Source organism: Podarcis cretensis, assembly GCF_951804945.1.
Source record: "Podarcis cretensis genome assembly, chromosome: 16".
Taxonomy (NCBI): Eukaryota; Metazoa; Chordata; class Lepidosauria; order Squamata; family Lacertidae; genus Podarcis; species Podarcis cretensis.
Genome location: NC_137186.1, coordinates 18,460,383 through 18,481,758, shown reverse-complemented (window position 1 = coordinate 18,481,758; position 21,376 = coordinate 18,460,383). Strand labels below are relative to the sequence as shown.

The following is a 21,376-nucleotide window of genomic DNA, read 5'->3' as shown; positions in this document are numbered from 1 at the left end:
CCCATCTAGTCTAGCATCCTGTTCTTACAGGGGCCAAACCAGATGCCTGTGGGGAACCCGCAAGCAAGACTTGAGCACAAGAGCATCGCTCCCCCTCTGTGGCTTCCAGCAACTGGGGTTCAGATGCATTACTGCCTCTGACTGTGGAGACAGAGCATGGCTCCAGTGTGGCTGGTAGCCATTGATCGCTTTACCCACCATGAATTCTTCCAATCTTATTATAAAGCAATCCACTTTAGAAGTCAGTGTGCTTACAACGGGCTGCCCACTTAAACCTCCTTGCATGGCTCAGTAGGTCATGATAGTGGGGCCAGGGCCAGGGGGTACAGCCCTGATCCAGCCTGGCTCATCTCATTGCCATCATCTGGGCCGTAACTCATGAAGAGGCTTTCTGTGTCTGCCCTTTCCTCTCCTGCCGAGTTGCATATGCTGGTTGAACCAGCAAGTGTATTCCAGGACGGACTGGATTCTGCCAGCACTAGTGGGGGCTTAAACCAGCCTAATGAGGCAACCGAGCTTTTTTTTTTCTTGTTAGTCAATCTAATCAGTTATTGCAGTTGCTCTTTCTGGGAAGTTTGGTGCACAGGAAGGAACTTGTACCCTCGATAGATCTCGCTGTGCAGTGGGAGGGAATTTAATGTGTTTGCACACACACGCGCAACCCTTTCCCAGCCTGCACATTACATCTCCAATATGTCCTCTGCGCAGCCATACGCTAATGTGGCTCCTTGGGATTTGATCCATAATTCACTCATTAGAGCACGCTGCCACGGCCGTTTGAAGGAATGACACCTTTTAGCACAGAAAGCCTTGATTTTTTATTTCCGGCTTGGCAGTTTTAATAAATTGCTTGCCATGGAGATTTGAATATTTATTCTCTATCCCCTCCCTCCCACCGCTTATCGCCCTCCCCAGCCTTGACAAGCGTTTTGTTGTTTTGTTATGTTTTTCTCATCTCGCTGTTTAATTTTGCAGGGGTGGAAAGTGGAGGGGGTGGGAGAGAAGAGGGAGAAAGCATTTTCTGGTTTATTTTTTTCTTTCTCCTCTCGGATGCTGACAGCTACACTGGAGCGATGGGAGATGGAGGGGAGCCAATGGGGTTATTAGAGCTATTTATTTGTATTTCTGTGGCACCTGGAGGAAAGCCGAAACTCCCATTGCTCACGGAGATATGCCAACATGTGAGCGAGGCTCTGCCGCTTCCGTGGTCTGGGTGGGTGCCACAGAGAGTGCATCCTCTGCGCAACTGTCTCTGCCCCTTCCTGGCTGGCTGCTATCAGGTGTATGGTTCTCTCCCATTGTCAAAGGCCCAAAGATGAGAGCCTTGGAAATGGCCTTGTATCACCAGTTCAGACTGCTAGACAAATTTACAGAGGAGGAACCCATCAATGGCTACTAGCCAGGATGGCTTGACTCCTCCTCCACGGTCAGAGGCAGCAATGCTTCTGAATACCAGTTGCTGGAAGCCACAGGAGGTGAGAGGCCTCTTGTGCTTGGGTCTTGCTTGCAGATTTCCCATTCAGGCATCTGGTTGGCCACTGTGAGAACAGGATGCAGGATTAGGAGGGCCATTGGCCTGATCCTGCTGACTCTTCTTACATTCTTTCCTGGGCCAGCACTGTTCATTCTTCTGCTTTCTGAGTGTTCTTGTAGCAGGAGCACTCCACCCCTGAGCTATGATCTCTCTTGAAATATGCAGAATGAAGGACAGAAGAAGAGTCTTGCTGGATTAGGCCATCTAGTCCAGCATGCAATTCTCCCTGCAGCCATCCTATGGGAAATTCACTAACAGGATATGAAGGTAATAGGCTTTTATTCTTTGCATTTAAACCTCCAGAGGAGATGGAGGGCGAAAGAATTCACTCCAAGCCTCCATTGTACATAACAGTCCTGGGTCAACTGACAAGTTTTCATTAGTTCCTAATTAAAATCATATCAAAATCTGTCTTCCCAAGTCCCAAACCTCAGAATCAACCTTCTCAAGACTAAATTATTATTCTTTAATATGACCATCAATGCAAACATTTCCATTTGTGCTTTGGTTGTTTGCTTACGAAGCCATTTAAAGACAGCTAAAAAAGGTAAAGGTACCCCTGCCTGTACGGGCCAGTCTTGACAGACTCTGGGGTTGTGCGCCCATCTCACTTAAGAGGCCAGGGGCCAGCACTGTCCGGAGACACTTCCGGGTCACGTGGCCAGCGTGACATCGCTGCTCTGGCGAGCCAGAGCAGCACACGGAAACGCCGTTTACCTTCCCGCTGGTAAGCGGTCCCTATTTATCTACTTGCACCCGGAGGTGCTTTCGAACTGCTAGGTTGGCAGGCGCTGGGACCGAGCAGCGGGAGCGCACCCCGCTGCAGGGATTCGAACCGCCGACCTTTCGATTGGCAAGCCCTAGGCGCTGAGGCTTTAACCCACAGCGCCACCTGCAGTAAAATCAAACAATGAGAATACTGCAAAACTCAGTCTGCAAATGTATCTTGAGCTGGCTTCATTCCATACTCCCTACCCCCTGCCCCCCGTTCTGCCCACTCTAAGAAGAAGAAATACTTACAAAGTGGTCTGGGACCTGTCTCTCTATCCCTTTAACTTTTAAAATGTTTTGAGCTGCTTAGAGCAGCTCTGTGGCCAGGCTGCCACACAGTTTAAATATGTATAAAGGAATGAGGAGGCAGCCCCCTGGGTCCCTTTGTAAGTTCCTTGTGGACCTAGGCCCTTACCTACTCTGTTGAGTATGTGTCTTAATCCTCAGGTCAGCATTCATATCTGTGTATGGACCTGAGGAGAGTGGGATAAGAAAGCCTGCCCCAAATGTGGCTCAAACTAGAAGCCTCCCTGACCCTAGCCCACAGCAACGGTAAAAACCCTTTGTAGTAGCCAGGTACGAAGTTAAAACAGTCCAAATTCCTGGTGAAATGAGAACGTCTTGAACATTGGCCTTTGGGAAGGGCATGGATGTTTGCCAACCAAGTGGTGAAACGAATATGGAAGGAACAGGATTACCAGGTCAGGAGCATCCCAGACCCTGAGATATCAGGGTGCAAACCTGAGACCTGAGAGCTCAAATAACACTGCAATAATAGGCTCAGCAATGCAGATCTGGGCCAACATCCTGGCTGCTGTGTTTTGCCCTAGCTGGCTTCTGAACATCATTTGCCGTTGTTGACAGCATCAATCTGCTTTTTGGGGCTCAGCAGACCCCTTTGAAGCCCTAGCTGGAAATAAAGTTAATGATTGATTTAAAAATGGCTCCGGGTTAATGTAAAAAAAGATGGATGTTATTGGTAGGCTGTTCCAAAAACATAGCACAACACAAAGACTGTTGGAGTACTTTGAGCCTCTCAATGTTAACTTAAATCCCTCGTTTTGTGCTGTCAGGAAGGGTAAACAGAAGAGAAGCAGAGGTGAAATACAGGATTCATAACAGGAGAGAACAAAAATCAAGAACAAAAAACGCTTTGGTGAAATACTGTGTTCATAGTAAATATTAAAAGGGGTCTAGTGAACACCAAATAGCCTAGCCGCCCCAAATAAGAACAACACAAATAAGAAATCAGTGTTCCAAGTTTGCATTATGAGTGTCAACTCATAAGAACTTACAAGAAGAGTCTGTCTGTTACAGCAGGCCAATGGCCCATCTAATTCAGCATCTTTTTCTCACAGTGGCCAACCAGATGGTTCAGTGAGAAGCCTACAAACAGGACCTGAGTGGCAACAGCACTGGCGCCTCCTGCAGTTTCCAGCAACTGGTATTCAGAGGCATACTGCCTCCCAACAGCAGAGCTGGAACAATAGCCATTGTAGCTAGCAGCTATTGATAGCCTTCTCCTCCGTGAATTTGTCCAGTTCTGTTCTAAAATCTTCCAATTCTGGTGACAACATAAAGCTGATTTGGAGCAGAATTAGACCCCTAGGGTAAAATTCCCCTTCACTTTGTTTCTTTTGGTGTGCACATGTGTCCCTTGGTAGTACAAAAAAATGAAATTCATGATAGAAGCAGAATGTGAAGTTAATTTTCCTTTTTCTATTTCAAGAAGTTGCTAGGGTTGAAACAGACCCTATTTTGCTCGGAGGTTTGGTAGTTCCACTTTCCCCTTGGTTTCAGTAGGTGGTAGATTGGGGAATTTGATAGTTTGCAGATGCAGGACCACGTGAGCATTCCTTGGGTCCTGTTCTCGAACCATTTTTCTACAGCATCTCCAGTGGTGCTTCGCCCACCCCTGTTCATGTCTATTGAGACTGTATGACTTAGTAGAGCTCGATGGGGATTGGGTCAGGAGAAGATTTTGGGTCACTTCACTCAGGATCTGAGGTTGAATCTACTCCATTGGCAGTGCTGGTACCAAGGGCTTGATAGTCTTCTTCTTGGTCACAGCCAAAATTGAGATACCCAGAAGGTGGAAGGTGTACCAAGAATTATCCATGCAAAATTGATATTCTTGCATTACCGGGTTGGCGGAAAAATGCAACACATAATGGCAGAGTGTTGGAGGGTTTAGTGGACCATGGAAGGTGTGAAGCTGGGAGGTGTCCCTTGACCTTCTTTACTAACACTGAGGTATCTGGTGTTACACCCCTGGACTGCACATGATTTGTTCTGGCAGGGTGGTAGGTATAAGGAATGAAATGCTACCATCGATTTCCAATAATGTTTCATATCCAGTCCAGTATGTGTTATCAGCCTGAGTTGTATGCAGTCAAGACCAGCCTGATGCCCTCCTGATGTTTTTGGACTACAGCTCCCATCCGCCTCAGCTATCACAATCTGTGTCTGGGTTGTTGTTTTTGCCTGGCAGTTGTTCTGTTTGCATTTGAGAATGTCAGTAAAGGGCCATAGCTCAGTAGCAGATCAATCTGCTTTGCATGCTGGGTTCAATCCCTGGATAGGGCTGGGAGAGAGAGGCTCCTGCCTAAATCACTGGAGAACCTGCTGCCAGTCACTGACAATACTGATCTGTATGGACCAATGGTCTGATTCAGTATAAGGTGGCTTCTTATATTCCTATTAAAATAAGTCCTTTATTCAGAACCACAAGGGCTAGGCTTTTTCTTTTTCTTTTAGGGAAGGGCTGTAGCTTAGTGGTAGAGCATCCCAGGTTCAATCCCCAATGGCATCTCCTGGTAGGGCTGGGAGAGTTCCCTCCCTGAAATCCTGGAAAGCTGCTGCAAGTCAGTGTGGACAACACTGAGCTAGATGGACAAGCTTCCTATATTCCTACTAAATAAAGTTATAAAAAATTGGAATGGTCTCTCTCAGAAGGTTGTGATCTCTCCTTCCAGGAGGTTTTTAAGCAGAGGTTGGGTGGCCATCTGTCATGGATGCTTTAGATTAGATTCCTGCACTGCAGGGGGTTGGACTAGATGATCCTTGGAGGTCCCTTCTAACTCTACAATTCTATGATTTTATTATTATTTTTTTACAGTCAGTCTGATGCTTTGATAGGTTAGATGGTGGTGGTGGAGCAGACCAGGGGGTGGGCAAAAGGTGTAATGTACCATAACCTCCATAGGATTTCAGAGAAATATTGTTGACCTATTGAGCAAAGCCGAGGGAGAAATGAGCAATTTTGGTTTCTCCTTAGAACATGTAACTCCTCTGAATTGCACCCCAGTGGGAAAAGCGGGCTGGCCCCCAAAACTACTTTTGTGCAGCTGGCATGCTGAAGGGTTGTGCCCGACCTGGAAATGCTGGAAGTTTTGAAGCCTAGGATTGGAAGATTGGGGAGTAGGCTGATGCCACTTTGAGAGCATCACTTTGTGTGCTTCCTTTTGTGTCGATAAGCAGATTAAAGTTATCCTGCACTTCGCAGTGCTTTCTCCTCTGAACAAAAAATGAATCTTCTGAAGGTTATCTTGAACTTTGCAAACTTAAGTGTTTGGTGGAAAGAGAGATAAATGATCTGAGCTGATAACCCTTTTCAAAGGGGTTAAGACCCTCCTGACCACCACCGATTGCGTTCCTCCCTAGGTAGCTGATCCCAGCTCGCCTCCTGCAGTATCAGCCTTTGTTTATCTATTGGCCAACTGCTGCCAAAGTTCAGGAGTCTCATCAGGTCCTTCCGTGTCTGGGATTCTGCCTGCAGTCTGGAGAGAGACACACAAACAGAGGGCTGAAGTATCTTTCGGATTTTCCGTTGAGAGACCCACGTGGGCTGCTTCTTGTTCTTCAAGGCATCGTAGCGTGCGCAGAATTTGCAGTTTCTCGCTTTGAAGGAAGGGGTCTTGAGAACGTGAGTAGGCCAAACCACAGTGGGTCTCTTGGGTCCAAGGCGGCGCATTGGGAAAACGGAGAGGCAGGACACAAAGCCAACAGGCCTCCTGCGCTGTTTGTCCTCAGCAGTTTGTATTCTGAGGTACATTGCCTTTGAACATGGAGGTTCTATAGGACCGATAACTGATGCTGGACCTCTGAGGACCCCAGCTTGGTGGGAGAGCGCTTGCCTTGTGTTCAGTAGACCCCAGGTTTAACCTCCCTGTCTTTGGGACTGCCTGAAACCCTAGAGAGTGACTGCCAGTCAGTGTAGGCAAAACTGAGCTAGATGGACTGGTTGTCTGACTCCGTGGAAAGGAGCACCTTATGCCTCTGGGGTTAAATTCACACTGGTGTGCTCACTTCCATCTTCTTCAAAGCTACTGCGAGCCAACATCATAGGATGACTGCAAGTTTTAGGAAGCTGCCTTATACTGAGTGAGGCCATTGGCCTGTCTTACTCAGTATTGTCTACACTGACTAGCAATGGCTCTCCAGGGTTTCAGGCAGGAGTCTCTCCCAGCCCTAGCTGGGGATGCCATTGGGGATTGAACCTGGAATCTTCTGCATGCCACTGAGCTATGGTCCTTGATAGCAGAAAAAGCAATTTCTGTATCCCTTTTCACTTTCCTCACCCTCACCTGCTTTGTTGCCTAACAGTTCCTTAACGACATCTAGGTTAGTGAATATTCCAGCATCTAGTGGCAATGAATTCCATAAGCTGATTATGCATTACGTGAATAAATACTTAGGCTTTTATCTGTCCTGAATACCCTGCCAATCATGGTTCCCTTTGGCTGGGTTACCCTGAATCTTCGAGAGAATAAACGAATCATTACTCTTTCTTTGGTCTCTGCGTCACTCATAATCTTTTATGAAGCTCTGCGTTGGTTTGATAAGATGCAAAGCTGCGCTGTGAAGGGTTCCCTGTGTTCAGCCAACTTATGCTGAATGGGAGTTGGACCAAAAAACCCCCCTGAAGAGATGCAATTTGGCCACCAGCTTAGTGGAAGCGCTCCCCCCCCCCCCCCGCAAGAGGTCATACCTTTTTCATGAAAGTTGGCTGTGATTTAGTTACTTTTAGAAGAAATATTTTTACCAGAGGCCCTTGAGGTGCTTTGCAATTATAATCAGATGAGAGAAGCAGTTTCCCAGGGCCACCCAAATCTCAGTCCAAGCCTCTCATGTTCTTAAGAACTGCCATGCTGGACGGGTCCAGAATTCTAACTAGTCAGATGCCTCTGGAAAACCCCATAAACAGCATATGGGGGTAACAGCCCCCCCCACCAGTTCTGCATCCCTAACAGTATTCTGAGATTTACTGCAGTATTTGCATTTACCTGTCACCCTTTCCTGTGTTTCTGAAGTCCACAGCTGCAACTGTGATTCCTGTATTTCAAGGGGTTGGGCTAGATGACTCTTTAGGTCTCTTCTAATTCTACAAATTCTATGATTCTGTGAGTGTGGGTGCTTATATGGCCAAAACAAAGCACACACACACACAAGTAAGTATTGGGAAGCTTGGGGGAACCCCAGCATTTTCAGAAGTACAAGAGATATATGGGTGTGGTAGGGGGAAAATTCCTAAGCAGGGAGGGAAGCCAACAGCAATCCAGTGATAACTGAGCATGCTCAGTGACCCACAGAATGCTGATTGGCTGTTGGGTAAGTGTGTGTGGAATGGAATGCTTGGACGAGAGTGCACTTGGCTGGGAGGAATCCTGCACAGGGGCACCCCACGCAGCAACCTTTTGTCGCAGCTCCCACTAATTATTCCTGATTTAGACAGTTTTAGAGCAATTTCCCAAGCATTCGCTCAGACCTTTGTATGAGTCCAGGACTTCCAACAAGGGCAAGTAGATATTTTTGAGAAGCTCACGAGCCACAGCAAGGATGCAATGACCATTCCTTCTTGTTTCTCCCCAGGTCCCTGAGGCATAGTGCCCCTGGCCATGTAGGTTCTGTTTAGCAAACATAATGGGTCAGACAGCTATCTTCTTTGCTTGATATTATAGTGCTTGGAGATTCCATATTGTGATGCCCTCCAGATGTTGTTGAACTCCAAATTCCATTATCTTTGACCATTGGCTATTCTGGCTGGGGGCTTATGGGAGATGGAGGCCTCATCTGCACTACACATTTAAAGCAGTATCATACAACTTTAAACAGCCATGGCATTGTAGGTTTGTAGTTTGCTGAGAGTTGCTAAAAGATCCCTATTCACCTCTCAGAGCTACAGTTCCCAGAGTTCCCTGTGAAGAGGGATAGATAGTTAAACTGTAGCTCTGTAGCGGGAATTGGGGCCTCCTAACAACTCTCAGCACACAGTACCCAGAATTCTTTGGGAGAAGCTGTGACTGTTGAAAGTGGCATGATACTGCTTTAAATATATAGTGCAGACGGGGGCTGCATCAAGGAAGGCTGGGTACACTGCCATGAGAAAAATGAGCCATCGCTATCAGTGGTGTTATCCTCCCAAGTCCCTCTTCTGATCCATAAAAGGACCATTGCTTCAGTTTTTTCAGCTTAGAACGTGCCAAAGTGGGACAGGAGAAAGCTTGGAGCAATATTGTCTTCTTGAAGAGAGATTTGCGGGGGTGGGGGGTTGCTGCTGCTGCAGCTGCTGAGTGACTTTACACATAACCTGGATAATTGTTTTGTTTGAAGTTTTAAGTCGTGCTCTCTCTCTTTCTGTTTCTGACTCAATCAGAAAGGTGTTAGAAGCATCTGGGAGGATCTGTGTGGGTAGGAGGGCACGCGTCTCTAAAAAATACCCTCTGCATCAAAGGAGGAAGGGATCCCACTTATCTTGTGTAAGGGATGTGCTGTTTATGTCACTGCTGTTTTTGCATCCTGCCTGGAACATAAGAAGTTAAGAAGAGCCTGCTGGATCAGGCCAATGGCCCATCTCATCCAGCATCCTGTTCTCGCAGGGGACAACCAGATGTCCCAATGGGAAACTCACAAGCAAGACCTGAGCGCAAGAGCAAATCTCCCCTTCTGTGGTTTCCATCAGATGGTATTCAGATGCATTGCTGCCTTCGACTGTGGGAGGCTTTAAATAAGATTGGACAAATGCATGGAGCAGAAGGCTATCCAGGGCTGCAAGCCACAGTGGCTACGTTCTGCCTCTACTGTTGGGAGTCAGTGTGCCTCTGAATACCAGTTGCTGGGAATCACAGGTGGGGAGAATACTCTTGGACTCCAGTCCTGCATGCAGGCTTCCCAGTTGAGGCATCTGCTTGGCCACTTTAGGAACAGGATGTTGGGCTAGGATGGGCCTTTGGCCTGATCCAGCAACGATCTTCTTACACTTTTCAGCTGCTTTTTCTTAGTAATTGTTATGATGACCCTGCAAAACAGGTCAGCAACTTTATTCCCATATTGTAGATGGAGGAGTTGAGGCTGAGAAAGGAGGGGGCCTTGTCTAGGACTACCTGTTGAGATTCCAGCTGGGGGGACTTTTGACAGTGTTACGCCAACTGACCCTGCACTATCCCTTGGCTCCGTTTCCACCTAGCTGTTTGCAAAAAAACAAAACAACAGAAAACCTTGGAAGTGTTGTGTTTTGAATCTTCTCTGTTTGCTCTAAAAAATTGCCCCTCATCTTTCATGCTTAAATTATTTTGCTTGTAGCTGTACTGTATCATTTTTCTTGTTAAATCATTCCTGTGCATCCATACTCCTCTCCAGTTATGACAATATGGGCAGCCCTGTTGCCTGGGGCTGATGGGAGCTGGAGTCCAAAATGGCCATGCTGTCCCAGGGCTGATGGGAATTGTAGTCCAAAACAACTGGAGAGCACCAAGCTGGCAACGGTGTATTGCATGAGGTCATGTGGGGCAAAGCACAGTACCTTGAGATATCTCCCAAACTAATGTTTTGGCAGCTGACATAGTTTGTCATCTCCCAAGTGATGCCGTTGGTTCTTAAGCCAATATTGTGATCCTCATGTTATTGGCTGCCCACAAGCTGAGGCTGTAAGATCAAAGTGCGCCACTTTGTACAGTACATAAACCTGAAACGTGTGTGCTATTCACTTGTTGACTGTCCCTGTGCCTGCATGTTTTGCAGGACAAGGCAGTAGAGAGGGCTACCCTGCTTCAGACTGCGGGGGACAAAATTGCATTTGTTATTTAGATTTGTAGTCCATGTATTCAGAATAGGTTCAGAAAAAGGCAACCGAAATTATCAAGCAGGTGAAGCGACTCTCCTATGCAGAAAAGTTGTAGCATTTGGGACTTCTCAGTTTAGAGAAAAGGAGAGTAAGAGGTGATGTGGTGGAAGTTTGCAAAATAATGCCTGGCACAGAGGAAGCAGATAGAGAGAAGTTCTCCCTCTGACATCACGCTGAAACTTAGGGATGTGCAATGAAACTGCATGTTGGAAGATTCAGGGCAGGTAAAAGAAAGTCCTTCACTCACTACCACAGGAGGCAGTGATGGCCACCAACTTGGGTGGTTTTAAAATAGGATTAGACAAATTCATGTTAGAGAAGGCCATCAATGGCTACTAGGCACAGTGGCTCTGCTCTGTTTCCATGGTTAGAGGCAGTAATCCTTTTGAATCTGAAACCCTCAGTTGGGGAGAGAGCTCTTGTGCTTGGGTCCTGCTGGGCCTTATGTTAGTTCCTCAAACCTTGGCCATGTTGGCATGTAGCCATTTCCAATTGCCTTTGTATTGAGGTGTCATCCCACTTGCCTGATTCCCAGCTGGATGATAATTATTATGCTAGAATAATAATTGCAAGGCAAAACATGTCTCAGAACATCTATTTCTATCACGTTGAATCCTCTGTGGAGTTTCTTCTTCTTTTGTATTTTTACTGACGTTGTTAAACATATTTTGGTTGTGTGGTAGGTGGGCGGGCAGGAAGGATAAGGGCTATTTGTGATGGCAAAGCTTGCTTCCAGAAGATAACATCTTGGTAGCTCATTGAAGAAAACGTCACTTCTCTTTGTCAGCTTTTTGTTCTGTGAGACAAGTCATCTGTGCAGGGATGGCCCAAGAAATTATGCCGCCTGAGGCCAAGGATAAGATGGCGACTTTCCCCATTACAGGTATGGAAGATGACCAGACTGGCAGGTGGATGTTACTTCAGCTTCCTCCAATACACCAGAGGGCAGGAGACAGTGACCACATTCACACCACATATTTGAAGAGCTGTCATACCACTTTGAAGAGTCCCGGCTTCCCCCAAAGGATTCTGGAGCTGAATCCTGTTAAGGGTGCTGAGAGTTGCTAGGAGACCCCTATTCCCCTCCTGCTGCCACAGTTCCTGGAGTCCCCTGTGAAGAGGAATGAAAATCACTTTGGGAAAATGGAGGTGATCTGGCGGAATGAATGTTGCCTGATAAACACAGGACCTCTACAGAGCGGCTTTTTTGTGCTGTTGAAAACAGGCAGTCTTTGAACAGCTTCTTCATGCTTCTCACAGAATAAGTTCAAGGAGACGCTACAGATTAAGGCCTCCTTTTCACAGCCATCCCTGACATTCTTGCCACATAATTGTGCTCATGGGAAGCTGCTGCTGCTGCTGATAATGCCACAGGTGAAAGGAGTAATACAAAAGGGTGATGACACATGAAGAATTATTGCATTTTAATAGCTGTTTGCAGTGACATGCTAAAAGTCTGTGGACACAGAGTTGGTCATGCAACATCATGGATGTTTTAGTAGAGTTTTCTGCATTGCAGGGTGTTGGACTAGGTTATCCTTATTCCAACTCTACAATTCTATGATTTTATAATTGTAGCCATGTGTGTGTGTGTGTGTGTAAATAGAGGTCTTTGTACATCGCTCAGCACCCTTAACAAACAGTTCCCAGAATTCTTGGGGGTAGCCGTGACTGCTCAAAGTGCTGTCATGGTGCTTTAAATGTATGGTGTACATGTGGCCTAGCTTAGGGAGGTTCGGAACAGGCATACACAGCTCTATCCACACCCCGACTCTCAGTATCTGCCACCTGAGGCCACAGCTTCACCCTGTCTCAGGGCAGGGCTGGCCCTGTGGAGAAGCTGACCCAACTCCCGAGTTTGCTCCAAGGCGTCTTTGGCATTAAACAACCCTCTTGTCCTCCTTCCTTGAACCCAGTTATATGGGACAAACCAAACAGGGTTGTGCTTCTCCAGGAGGTGGGGAGAGCCCTCTTTCTGTAGCTTATCACTTAGTCCTTTCTTGTAAATGAGAAAGGTTCAGAAGGGTTTAAGTGATGCCGTTTTTCTGGTTTGGGGCCAAATGGAGGAAAGGGTAAGTTTTGAAATCTGTTGCAGAATTTGGAAGGTTGTGTACTTGGCTTGTGCAAGATTTATTTGCTCTTTCAGAGACCTTCAGGAACAAAGCCTGTTAAAATTTTCCCTTTGTGGAAGGGAGAAGAGCCCTCCTTTCTTCTTCCTCCTCCTGTGCACGACCACCTTAAGCTGGATCAGCTGACATTATCGAACCCCACCCCAAGAACATAAGATGAGCCTGATGAATCAGGTCAAAGGGGACTCATATAGTCCAGTGTCTTATTCTCACAGGGGCCAACCAGATGCCTGTGGGAAACTCAGAAGCAGGATTGGAGCACAAGAGCCCTCTCCCCTCCTGTAGTTTCCAGGAGCTGGTATCCAGCATCATTGCTGCCTCCAACTGAAGTGCAACAGCATAGCCAAAATGGCTACTAGCCATCGACAACCCTCTTCATGAATTTGCCCCATCCTCTTTTAAAACAGTCCAACTTGGTGGCCATCACTGCCTCCTGTTGGAATTGAGTCCCATAGTTTAACTGTGCACTGCATGAAGAAGCACTTCCTCTCCATTTCATTTTTAGGCCCAGTGTTCCACTATAACTAAAAAATAAATAAATTACAAGTGGACAGTATGGAGGCTTATAACCTAATAATAATTATAGACATGCAAGAAAAATAGAGGGAGGGGAAAGGGGGCATTTTCAGAATTGATGGTTGCTTATGCATCAAATAGACAACGATTTGGGAAGCAAAAGCAGTGGCTTTGGGGGGGGGGAATCTGTAGTATTTTGTCCCACAAACACGCATAAACGCTGCAAATGGTGATTATTATTTTTTGGGACCCCTGTCTCCTGCTGTTTTACTATCACCAATTCTTTTTTAAAAGCAGGGTTGTTTTACACCCTGGGAATAGTTACAGCTATTACTAAACCATGCGGTGAACAGGATGTTGTTGCGATGACAATGATGTACATCAGTGTCCCCCATCCTGGGACTCTTAGATGTTGCTGGACTCTGATTACCAGTCCTAGCCAGTAAGATCTGTGGATAGGGACAGTGGGAGTTGTGATGCAGCAACATTGGGAGGGCACCAAGTTGGGGAACACCCTATCACAACATAAGAATGTAAGAGGAGTCTGGCTGCTGGATCAGGCCAGGGGCCCATCTATCCCAGCATCCTTTTCTCTCAGTGTCCAGCCAAAACAAAACAATCATCTATCTTCTGAAGGTTGGATCAGATAGTGTTGCTATTCAGAATATGGCTCAAGGAAACTGGGAGCATTGATGGCAGCATGCCTGGCCCCAAGACCTCTTGGCCGCTGAGTGGGGCGCAGCTCAAGAGAAACTTCTCCCCAGCCATGATCCATTAGGATAGTCATCCCAAAATAAATGAGGGCCTGCCTTTGGCAAGTTCCCGTTTCAGTGGTGCTCACCCAGGAGATCTGTTCTCCTAAGAGGAGCCTGCTGGTTTAGGTCAGTGGTCCTTCTAGTCCAGCATCCTGTTCTCACAGTGGCCAACAAGATGTCCATGCGCCAGGCCTTAGTGCCACAGCAAGTCTCCCTCTCCTGCGATTTCTTGTAACTGATTCTCAACAACATACCACCTCCGACTGTGGAGGTAGAGCACAACCACCAGGGTTTTTGCTATCATAGCCAACTTTATTGCTGGGATAGCTCAGTTGGTAGACCATGAGACACTCACTCTCAGGGTCTTGGGCAAAAGATTACTGCATGGCAAGGGGTTGGACTAGATCACCCTTCCAACTCTACAATTCTATGATTCTATGAAGTTCGCTGCCAACCAGGATGCCCGTGGGATGATGTCACAGTAAAGCGCAGCCTGTCTGATGACTGCATGCTGATGTCACTGAGGGCAAGTGAAGCAGTGCTGCTTTCTCTCTCTCTGCTCTTAAGTGACTGCTTTTCCGTCCTTTGACATGGCACCCAGAATATTGCCTGAGGGAGGCATTTGGGAGAAGGTGCCTCAGCCCTAACATACGCATTTTTAAAATTCATAGTGTAGAATTATTTTTCAAATCAAACTTCCATTGTGCTAGCCAATGGCCGTGACATCATCCATAACTAAATATACAACAAAACCACAACCGAATCTAACAGAAACCTTTCTTACAAGGACAGATAAAATAGAGGGGGGTCGCATATGGATTGTGTGAATTCCAAGTCCTCTTTACAATTAACGGCTAACTTATCTAAATTCTTTTTCCTTATCTTCCTAGCTGCCAAGAGCATAGAAAGTGACTTTATAAGTTGTAAAATCGTTGGCATCACTCGGCAGCCACTTTCTGCTGCAGTTAAGTTGGTTTCCTGCACAAACAAAGGTCTGGATTCTTTTTCTTTGTGAAATAATCCTGCCTCCAATCCTTTCTTTATTTGCCTGCAAAATAGCATTACCCTGGGCTGCTAACTAGCTGTACCTTTCTCTTTCTCCCCATCCTTCAGACCAGACCGTATGCTACATTCTTTGCTTCCCCTCGCCCGCCCCATCCCTCCTTGTGAGCAGGAGAGCCTTGCTTGGAGCAGATTTAGCAGAATGGCCAGTTTGCTAATGCTGGTCATTTGGAAGCGTCTGTCCGGGAACTGCAGCCCAACCTATGTAAGCTGGAGCACCTGCTCAGCTCCGCCGCAGACCCTTAAAGCGACACGCTCAGGCAGGTAGCCTTTATACAGCCTTGCAGTGGTGTGGCTTTCCTCATCGTGGCAGCTGGGACCTGCAAGCGCCCTAGTTCTAATTTGCCAGAGAGTGACTGGCAGAGATCAGAACAGACCTGGATGGTTAATTTGGAGGGTGGTGGGCTGTACTGCAAACAGTCATCCAGCCAGCAGTGGGGTTATATGTGGCAGGGCTGGCCCAGGGGCCTGCTTCCCTTGCCCTCTACTCCCCTGTTGTGCTTCTAATCAGCTCATTGGCATGTACAGACAAGTCCCCTCCACAGCCACCACTGTCACCAAGGGGCAGGACAACAGCCAGGAAAGAGGGTTTCTAAATGGAAGCTGTGTTCTGCTCAATTGCGCGTGCATAAGAGGAGAGGGTTTAGGGGATGGCAGACGGATGTGTTAAGAGCCGAGCAGGACGTGCCGCCATCGCTTTGACTGCGAAGAGACGGGTCCCTCGGTCTCCAAATGGCACATTAGACACACGGCTTGCGGTGTGGTGTTGGGAAGGAGGGGGCAGAGAGGCTTGAATTTGCTTTTGTTTAAACGCCTTGGCTTCCAGGTAGTTTGGAAATCCCGAAAACTGCGGTTCCAATGAATCACCGCAAACAAGCGTGCCCGTGGAGCTCAGTTAGATTTGCACGCTGGCTGCCTTCCCTCCCTGAGTTCGTCCTGTTCCGCCCACTCCGTGTGTAGTTGGGGGCTATGTGTCTGCGGGGGCTGTAAAAATTATGTGCCGGCGGAACCTTAATGTTTTAGTATGCATAAATTATGCAAATTGAGCCTCTCTGCACAACTCTGCTCCTGCTAGTCATGGGGAGTGGAGCTCTAGTCCAGCCTTCTGACTAAGTGGGATCTTATCCAGCCACCCCTCTGGCATCTGAGGTTTGCCTGGCGTTGGAAAAGCCTGGCTGCTGGATCAGACCACTAGCTCAGTGGCAGAGCATCTGCTTGCATGCTAAAGGTCACAGATTCAATCCCAGGTGTCTCCAGGCTGGGCAGGAGAGAAACCCCCTGCCTGAAACCCTGGAGAGCTGTTGGCAGTCACTGTTGACAGTATTGAACTAGTTGGTTGATTGATTGATTGATTGATTGATTACATTTATATCCCACCTAGAAGATCTCCAGGTTATTGCCTGGTTTGGACATGGTTCTCCTCCTCTTTGCTACCCTTACAACAACCCTGTGAGGTAGGTGAGACTGAGAGGTTGTGACTGGCCCACTGGCTAAGTGGGGATTTGACTCACTGGCATAGTGGGGGGGCCTGAGGGGGCTGTTGCTCTGGGCAGATTTGGGGGAGATTTAGTTGCTCCCCCACAACAGGCTCTTTTCCAACCTCAACGCTCCCTTCGGTCATATGAGATGTGCTGAAACCCCTTAAAGTGCCATGGCTCAGTGGTAGAGCATGTGCTTTGCACAAGTTTGATCCCGGGCATCACCAGGTAGGGCAGTGCAGAATTAAACTGTGGCACTCGCTCTCACAGAAGACAGAATGTCCACCAACTAGGATGGCTTTAAAAATTGATTAGACAAATTCATCAAGGTTGTCACAGCAGCGTGCCAGTCAGTCATTCACAGCTGAAAGTTGGAGTTAACTCTTGGTTGAGTGTCAGGCCTAATGAGCAGAGCAGCTCATTCTCTGTGGTCTTACTCCATAAAAACTAGTCCCTTCCTCCCCAGGGCTTTCCCCCAGCCATCAGAGACTGCGTCTGCGTGCAGCCAACCTCTCCTCCACCATTTTAATGCCTCTTCTGGTTCTGGGACACAGGGGAAGGGGGAGACACCTGTGACTCTTCACCAGCCTGACTCATCTCTGCCTCCCTCTTCCCCTTCTCCTTCTTCAGCTTCTGCCTCTGATTCTCTCTGCCATTGACTCTCCCAGCTCACTAAGCCCTGTTAGTTTTTCAGCTTTTGACACCTCCTCTTCCCAGTCTTTTCCCTCTTCTGCCTCTTCCCACTCATTGTTGTCCCACCACCATTCCCCGTGCTCTGAGCCTTCTTCCTTTGGGTGGTTTCCCAGTGGGTTCCTTCCACCATTCCTCTGTGCCCAACCAGTCCATGGCAGAGGAGAAGCCTATTGATGGCTACTAGTCTTGGTGGGTGTGCCCTATCTCCACTGTCAAGAGGCAGCAAATCTTTCTAAATACCGGTTTCTGGAAACCACGAGAAGGGAGAGTGTTTTTGCCCTCTGGTCCTGCTTGCAGGCTTCTTATAGATACATGTTTGACCACTGAGAGAACAGGATGCTGGACTAGATGAGTGTGTGGCCTGATCCAGCAGCCAGGTTCTTCTTCTGTTCCTAGATGTGACCCTGCCCCCCACCCATCCCCAACCTTACACATCATTTTCAGTGTTAGAAACAGAGATATGAAAGCTAGGAGCTTAAGCCTAGGTTATGGGTGCAACAACGGAATGTCTAGGCGCGCTTTTTTAAATAACAAGAATACAAAGCTGAAAATGAATGAACTGCAGCTAAAATATTATGTTCATTTTTCACATGCTCTAGTCCTTCCCCTGCCCACCCATATTCTTAAGAGAGTCTCTTCTCCAGTCTTCAGAGAGTAGCTGGAAATGGGGAGGCAGAAAAAGCTCCTCCTTTCTTTCCACTCTGCAGTTTTAATCTGAAATCTCAGGCGCAATACTGCACCCAGAGCTCAGAAACTGCTCACACTAATGAAATTCCCTGTCGCAAAATGCACCTAGAACAATGGGAGTTTCAGACACTTGTCATTTTCCCAGCCCTTGCCTACTTTCCCATTGTTTTAGGATTACCTCTGGCAAGTTTCCGGAGGATCTGTATCTTGAGGAAATGAACAACATGCACCGGAGTTATGGATTGCTATGACATGCCATGACCCTTTGGGTTAAAGTGGATCGACTAAATATAGACTCAATAAAACCATTGCTCTCCTATAGGCAACCCCCCCCCCCCAGTTCTTTTTCTCCACCTAGCCTGAGTGGCTGTTTTCCTTCCAAGGACTTTGGGGACAGGAGGGACGGCCGCCATCACCTGCATGCTAATTTTGGGTCTTGAGTGCTGGAGCTGCTATTGATTTTCGGAGGTATAAAAATAAATCTACTGTTAAACTGCTGATGTCTTTACTATATCCCTGTTTAGCTGCTATAGCACACTGCGTGGCAACAGACAAAAAGTCCCCCAGGCTGTCTTGGGGAGTGAGGGAGCCGTTAAAAAAGTTATTAGCCTTCTTAGAAAAAAGAGAAAAGAGAGGGAGGAGGATCATCATCCTAAAACTGAGTCACAAGGGAGCCCGCCTGCTGAGCTTGGGTTTTTTTTTGGGGGGGGGGTTTGCAGCGAGAGCTGACTCCAGGTATCGAAAGAAGCCTTCCCCAAGGTCTTGCGCTTTGAATACTTTGGACCACCACTCCCATCAAGCCTGGGGCTGATGGGAGCGGTGGTCTGAAACAGTGGTACCTAAAGTGGGCTGTGGGATAAGAGGCAAGAGGGTGGCAGGGGGGCCCTGGAAGTGGGGGGCCCTCTGAGCATGTTAATCGCTTATTTATGATTGACCAGGTGAGAGCTGGAGCAAAACACCTTCCTTCCTTTGTATTTGAAATTCTACTTCTCCCATTGCTTTCAAAGCTATTCCCTTTGGTCATGTTTGTTTGTATTTACAATTCTGAGCTGTCACAATTATTGGTAATAGCTATTGATTTTCTGATCAATTAGCTGCATTACATTTGTGATAGATAGACGTTTGTGCATGTTTGTTGAGCACTTATATAGAAATACTTAATCCTATAAATTTCCTTCACCCTTACACTTTCATTAGTAAGGATGCTTTAAAGTATTTTTCAAGCAGTATCTGGTGTCACTGGCTCAAGTTTAGTTTTATTGAATTAATTAAACTGAATAGTTTTAAATGGGATTTTGAAACAATGCACAATTTTTACGGTTTTGAATTGGAATCGTAGAGTTGGAAGGGATCACAAGGGTCATCTAGTCCAACCCCCTGCAATGCAGAAATCTTTTGCCCAACATACGGCTCGAACCCGCAACCCTGAGATTAAGAGTCTCATGCTCTATAAACTGAGCTATAAATTTTATTGCGTTATAATCTTTCTTAGTGCTTCGCTAAAGAACCCGTGAATCTATGAGAGGTGACCATGGAACTGCTGCCTAAAAACCTCCAATGAAGGAGAGCCCACCACCTTCTGAGGGGGTCCATTCCACTGTCCAAAAGCTCTTACTCTCAGAAAGTTCTTTCTAATGTTCAGTCGGCATCTCCTCTCTTGTCATTTGAATCCATTGGTTTGGGTCCTTCCCTCTGGAGCCACAGAAAACACATCCATCTCCCATGTGACAGCCCTTCAGAGGTAGTACATTGACATCATGACACAAGTAGCTTTGCCCTCCATGAATATGTCTAGCCCCCTTTTAAAGGCATCCAAATAACTGTGAGAAAGCTATCTATGGGAGAAGTGGCTTTGTATGTTCAAGATGGTAAAAAAGTGTCAACTATCCATTTCCCTCGTTGAGGTTAAGGAAAAGATCACTGGATGCTTGCGCCACTTAAAGCCCATCTTGACTCCACGTTGCCGTGAAGGCCCCTCCGAGTGCCATTTTAACTCTGTATCCCATCAACCTGAGATCTCTGCATGTTTGGAAGTGATTTAGAGTGCAGTGAACAGCGCTCAAGTGTACTAGAGTGCATTACCCAGCTTCTTTCTGCCTTTAACTGCCACCTGGAGAACTATTGCATTGTTTAAGTTTCCTGGAAGGAATAAGGCAGTTTTGACTACTGCTAGTGGGGGGGGGGGAGCCTTGATGGGTGAAGGCTGGGCAGTTGCTTGTGGGGTGGGGTGGGGGGGCTGCTCAGCCAGGTCCCTCTTTGAGTCTGGGGGCTGCTGCCATTGATGCCACAAGCTCTGATGCGTGTGGGTCTGTGTCAAATTTGTGCTTCGTGGTCCTACTTGAAGGGTCAGTGTCCTGTCCTGTGCGCATCAGTGGTTGTGAGAATGCCTTAAAGCTAAGCCTACTGATCTGTCCCTTTTTGTTCGCAGATGTTGCAGCTGCGTTTTGCCAAGGGAGGGGTGGCCTTCTTGGCCCTCAAGCGGCTCTCGCTAAGCCCTGCTGCTTTCCACAGCACCCAGCGCGTGGAATACAAGCCCATTAAGAAGGTGATGGTGGCCAACAGAGGTGAGTTGGGGCTAGGGCTGGGGCTTTGGTGGGCGGGAGCTGTTGGGGACCATGACTCCTGTGCTAAGCCATTCTCATTCCCCATCAGGATCTGTGCCACCCTCCCCTTTTTGATGTCCAGAAGACACCTCTCCCCAAAAGGAGCCATAACATTCGCCTAGAAGTCTCTGTCTAGTTCCTTGGCCCCTTTGTCATTCCAGATCAGAGACATCAGCAACACAGAGGTCAGACTCCAGTGGCACCATGGCCACCTCTGTGCACAGCCAAGGCTGGAGACTCCATAAGAGTGGAGCTCCAGTGCTGTTTCAGTAGCAATCATCTTCAGACTGAGCTACAGCACTAGCTCGGTTGCTAGCTGCTCCTTCTGTGGGAGGAGCCTCTTCCATTTAAAGTGGGGGGCAACCTGCTTCAGCACTCCTTGACCCTGAAGAGGCTGTGGTTCTATTAGGGCAGCACAGCATCCTCAGGTTACAGAGGCAGCAGCACAATGGTTCCTCTTGTAGGTGGGCTTCTGGTTGGCTTGCTAGGTCTGAGGCTGGCCCTCCCTCCCTCCAAATCCCCAGCCACATCCCTCGGGCCATGACAGGAATGCTGCTTCTTGCATGTTCCCGGGGTTATGCACCAAACCCTGCAAACCGATGCCAGCCTTGAACACGGATTAAACCCTGACGTCAGGGCAGTATATGAATTATAAAGATAATAAATAATACACAAAAGAATCCTGGAAGAGGCATTTCATTGTGTGTGAGGGGAAAAAGGGTGCATCTCCTTCAGGACATTTGAAAATTAAGGTGCAGGCATTGCTAATTACTAGGTTGTCATCAGGGCAAACTATATTTTAATTACTGGCTCTAAAAGTGTTTTGGCTTATCTTAATTATTGTTTTTAAGTTTGTTTTTATTATTTTGTGTTTTATGATGTTGTTTTAAATGTTGTAAGCTGCCTCGAATCCCTACTTCAGAGAAAGGTGGGATGTAAATGCTTTAAATAATAGCAACAACAGCAATAATAGAATTGTAGAGTTACAAGGGACACAAGGGGTCATCTAGTCCAACCCCCTGGTAC

At 47.3% G+C, this 21,376-nt stretch overlaps 1 protein-coding gene across 11 annotated transcripts in view; it reads left to right on the top strand.

Moving 5' to 3' along the window:
- PC (pyruvate carboxylase) overlaps positions 1–21,376 on the top strand; it is a 263,520-nt gene that overhangs the window by 41,576 nt on the left and 200,568 nt on the right. For 8 of the 11 annotated variants that reach the window (XM_079956475.1, XM_079956470.1, XM_079956471.1 and 5 more), the window contains one exon: positions 20,176–20,311. In XM_079956475.1, coding sequence (XP_079812601.1) covers positions 20,176–20,311 — 136 coding nt within the window. Of the gene's footprint in view, positions 1–6,046; positions 6,182–6,209; positions 6,231–14,377; positions 14,460–20,175; positions 20,312–21,376 lie in introns of those variants that run through there. The other 3 variants (XM_079956469.1, XM_079956477.1, XM_079956467.1) reach the window with 3 other exon arrangements.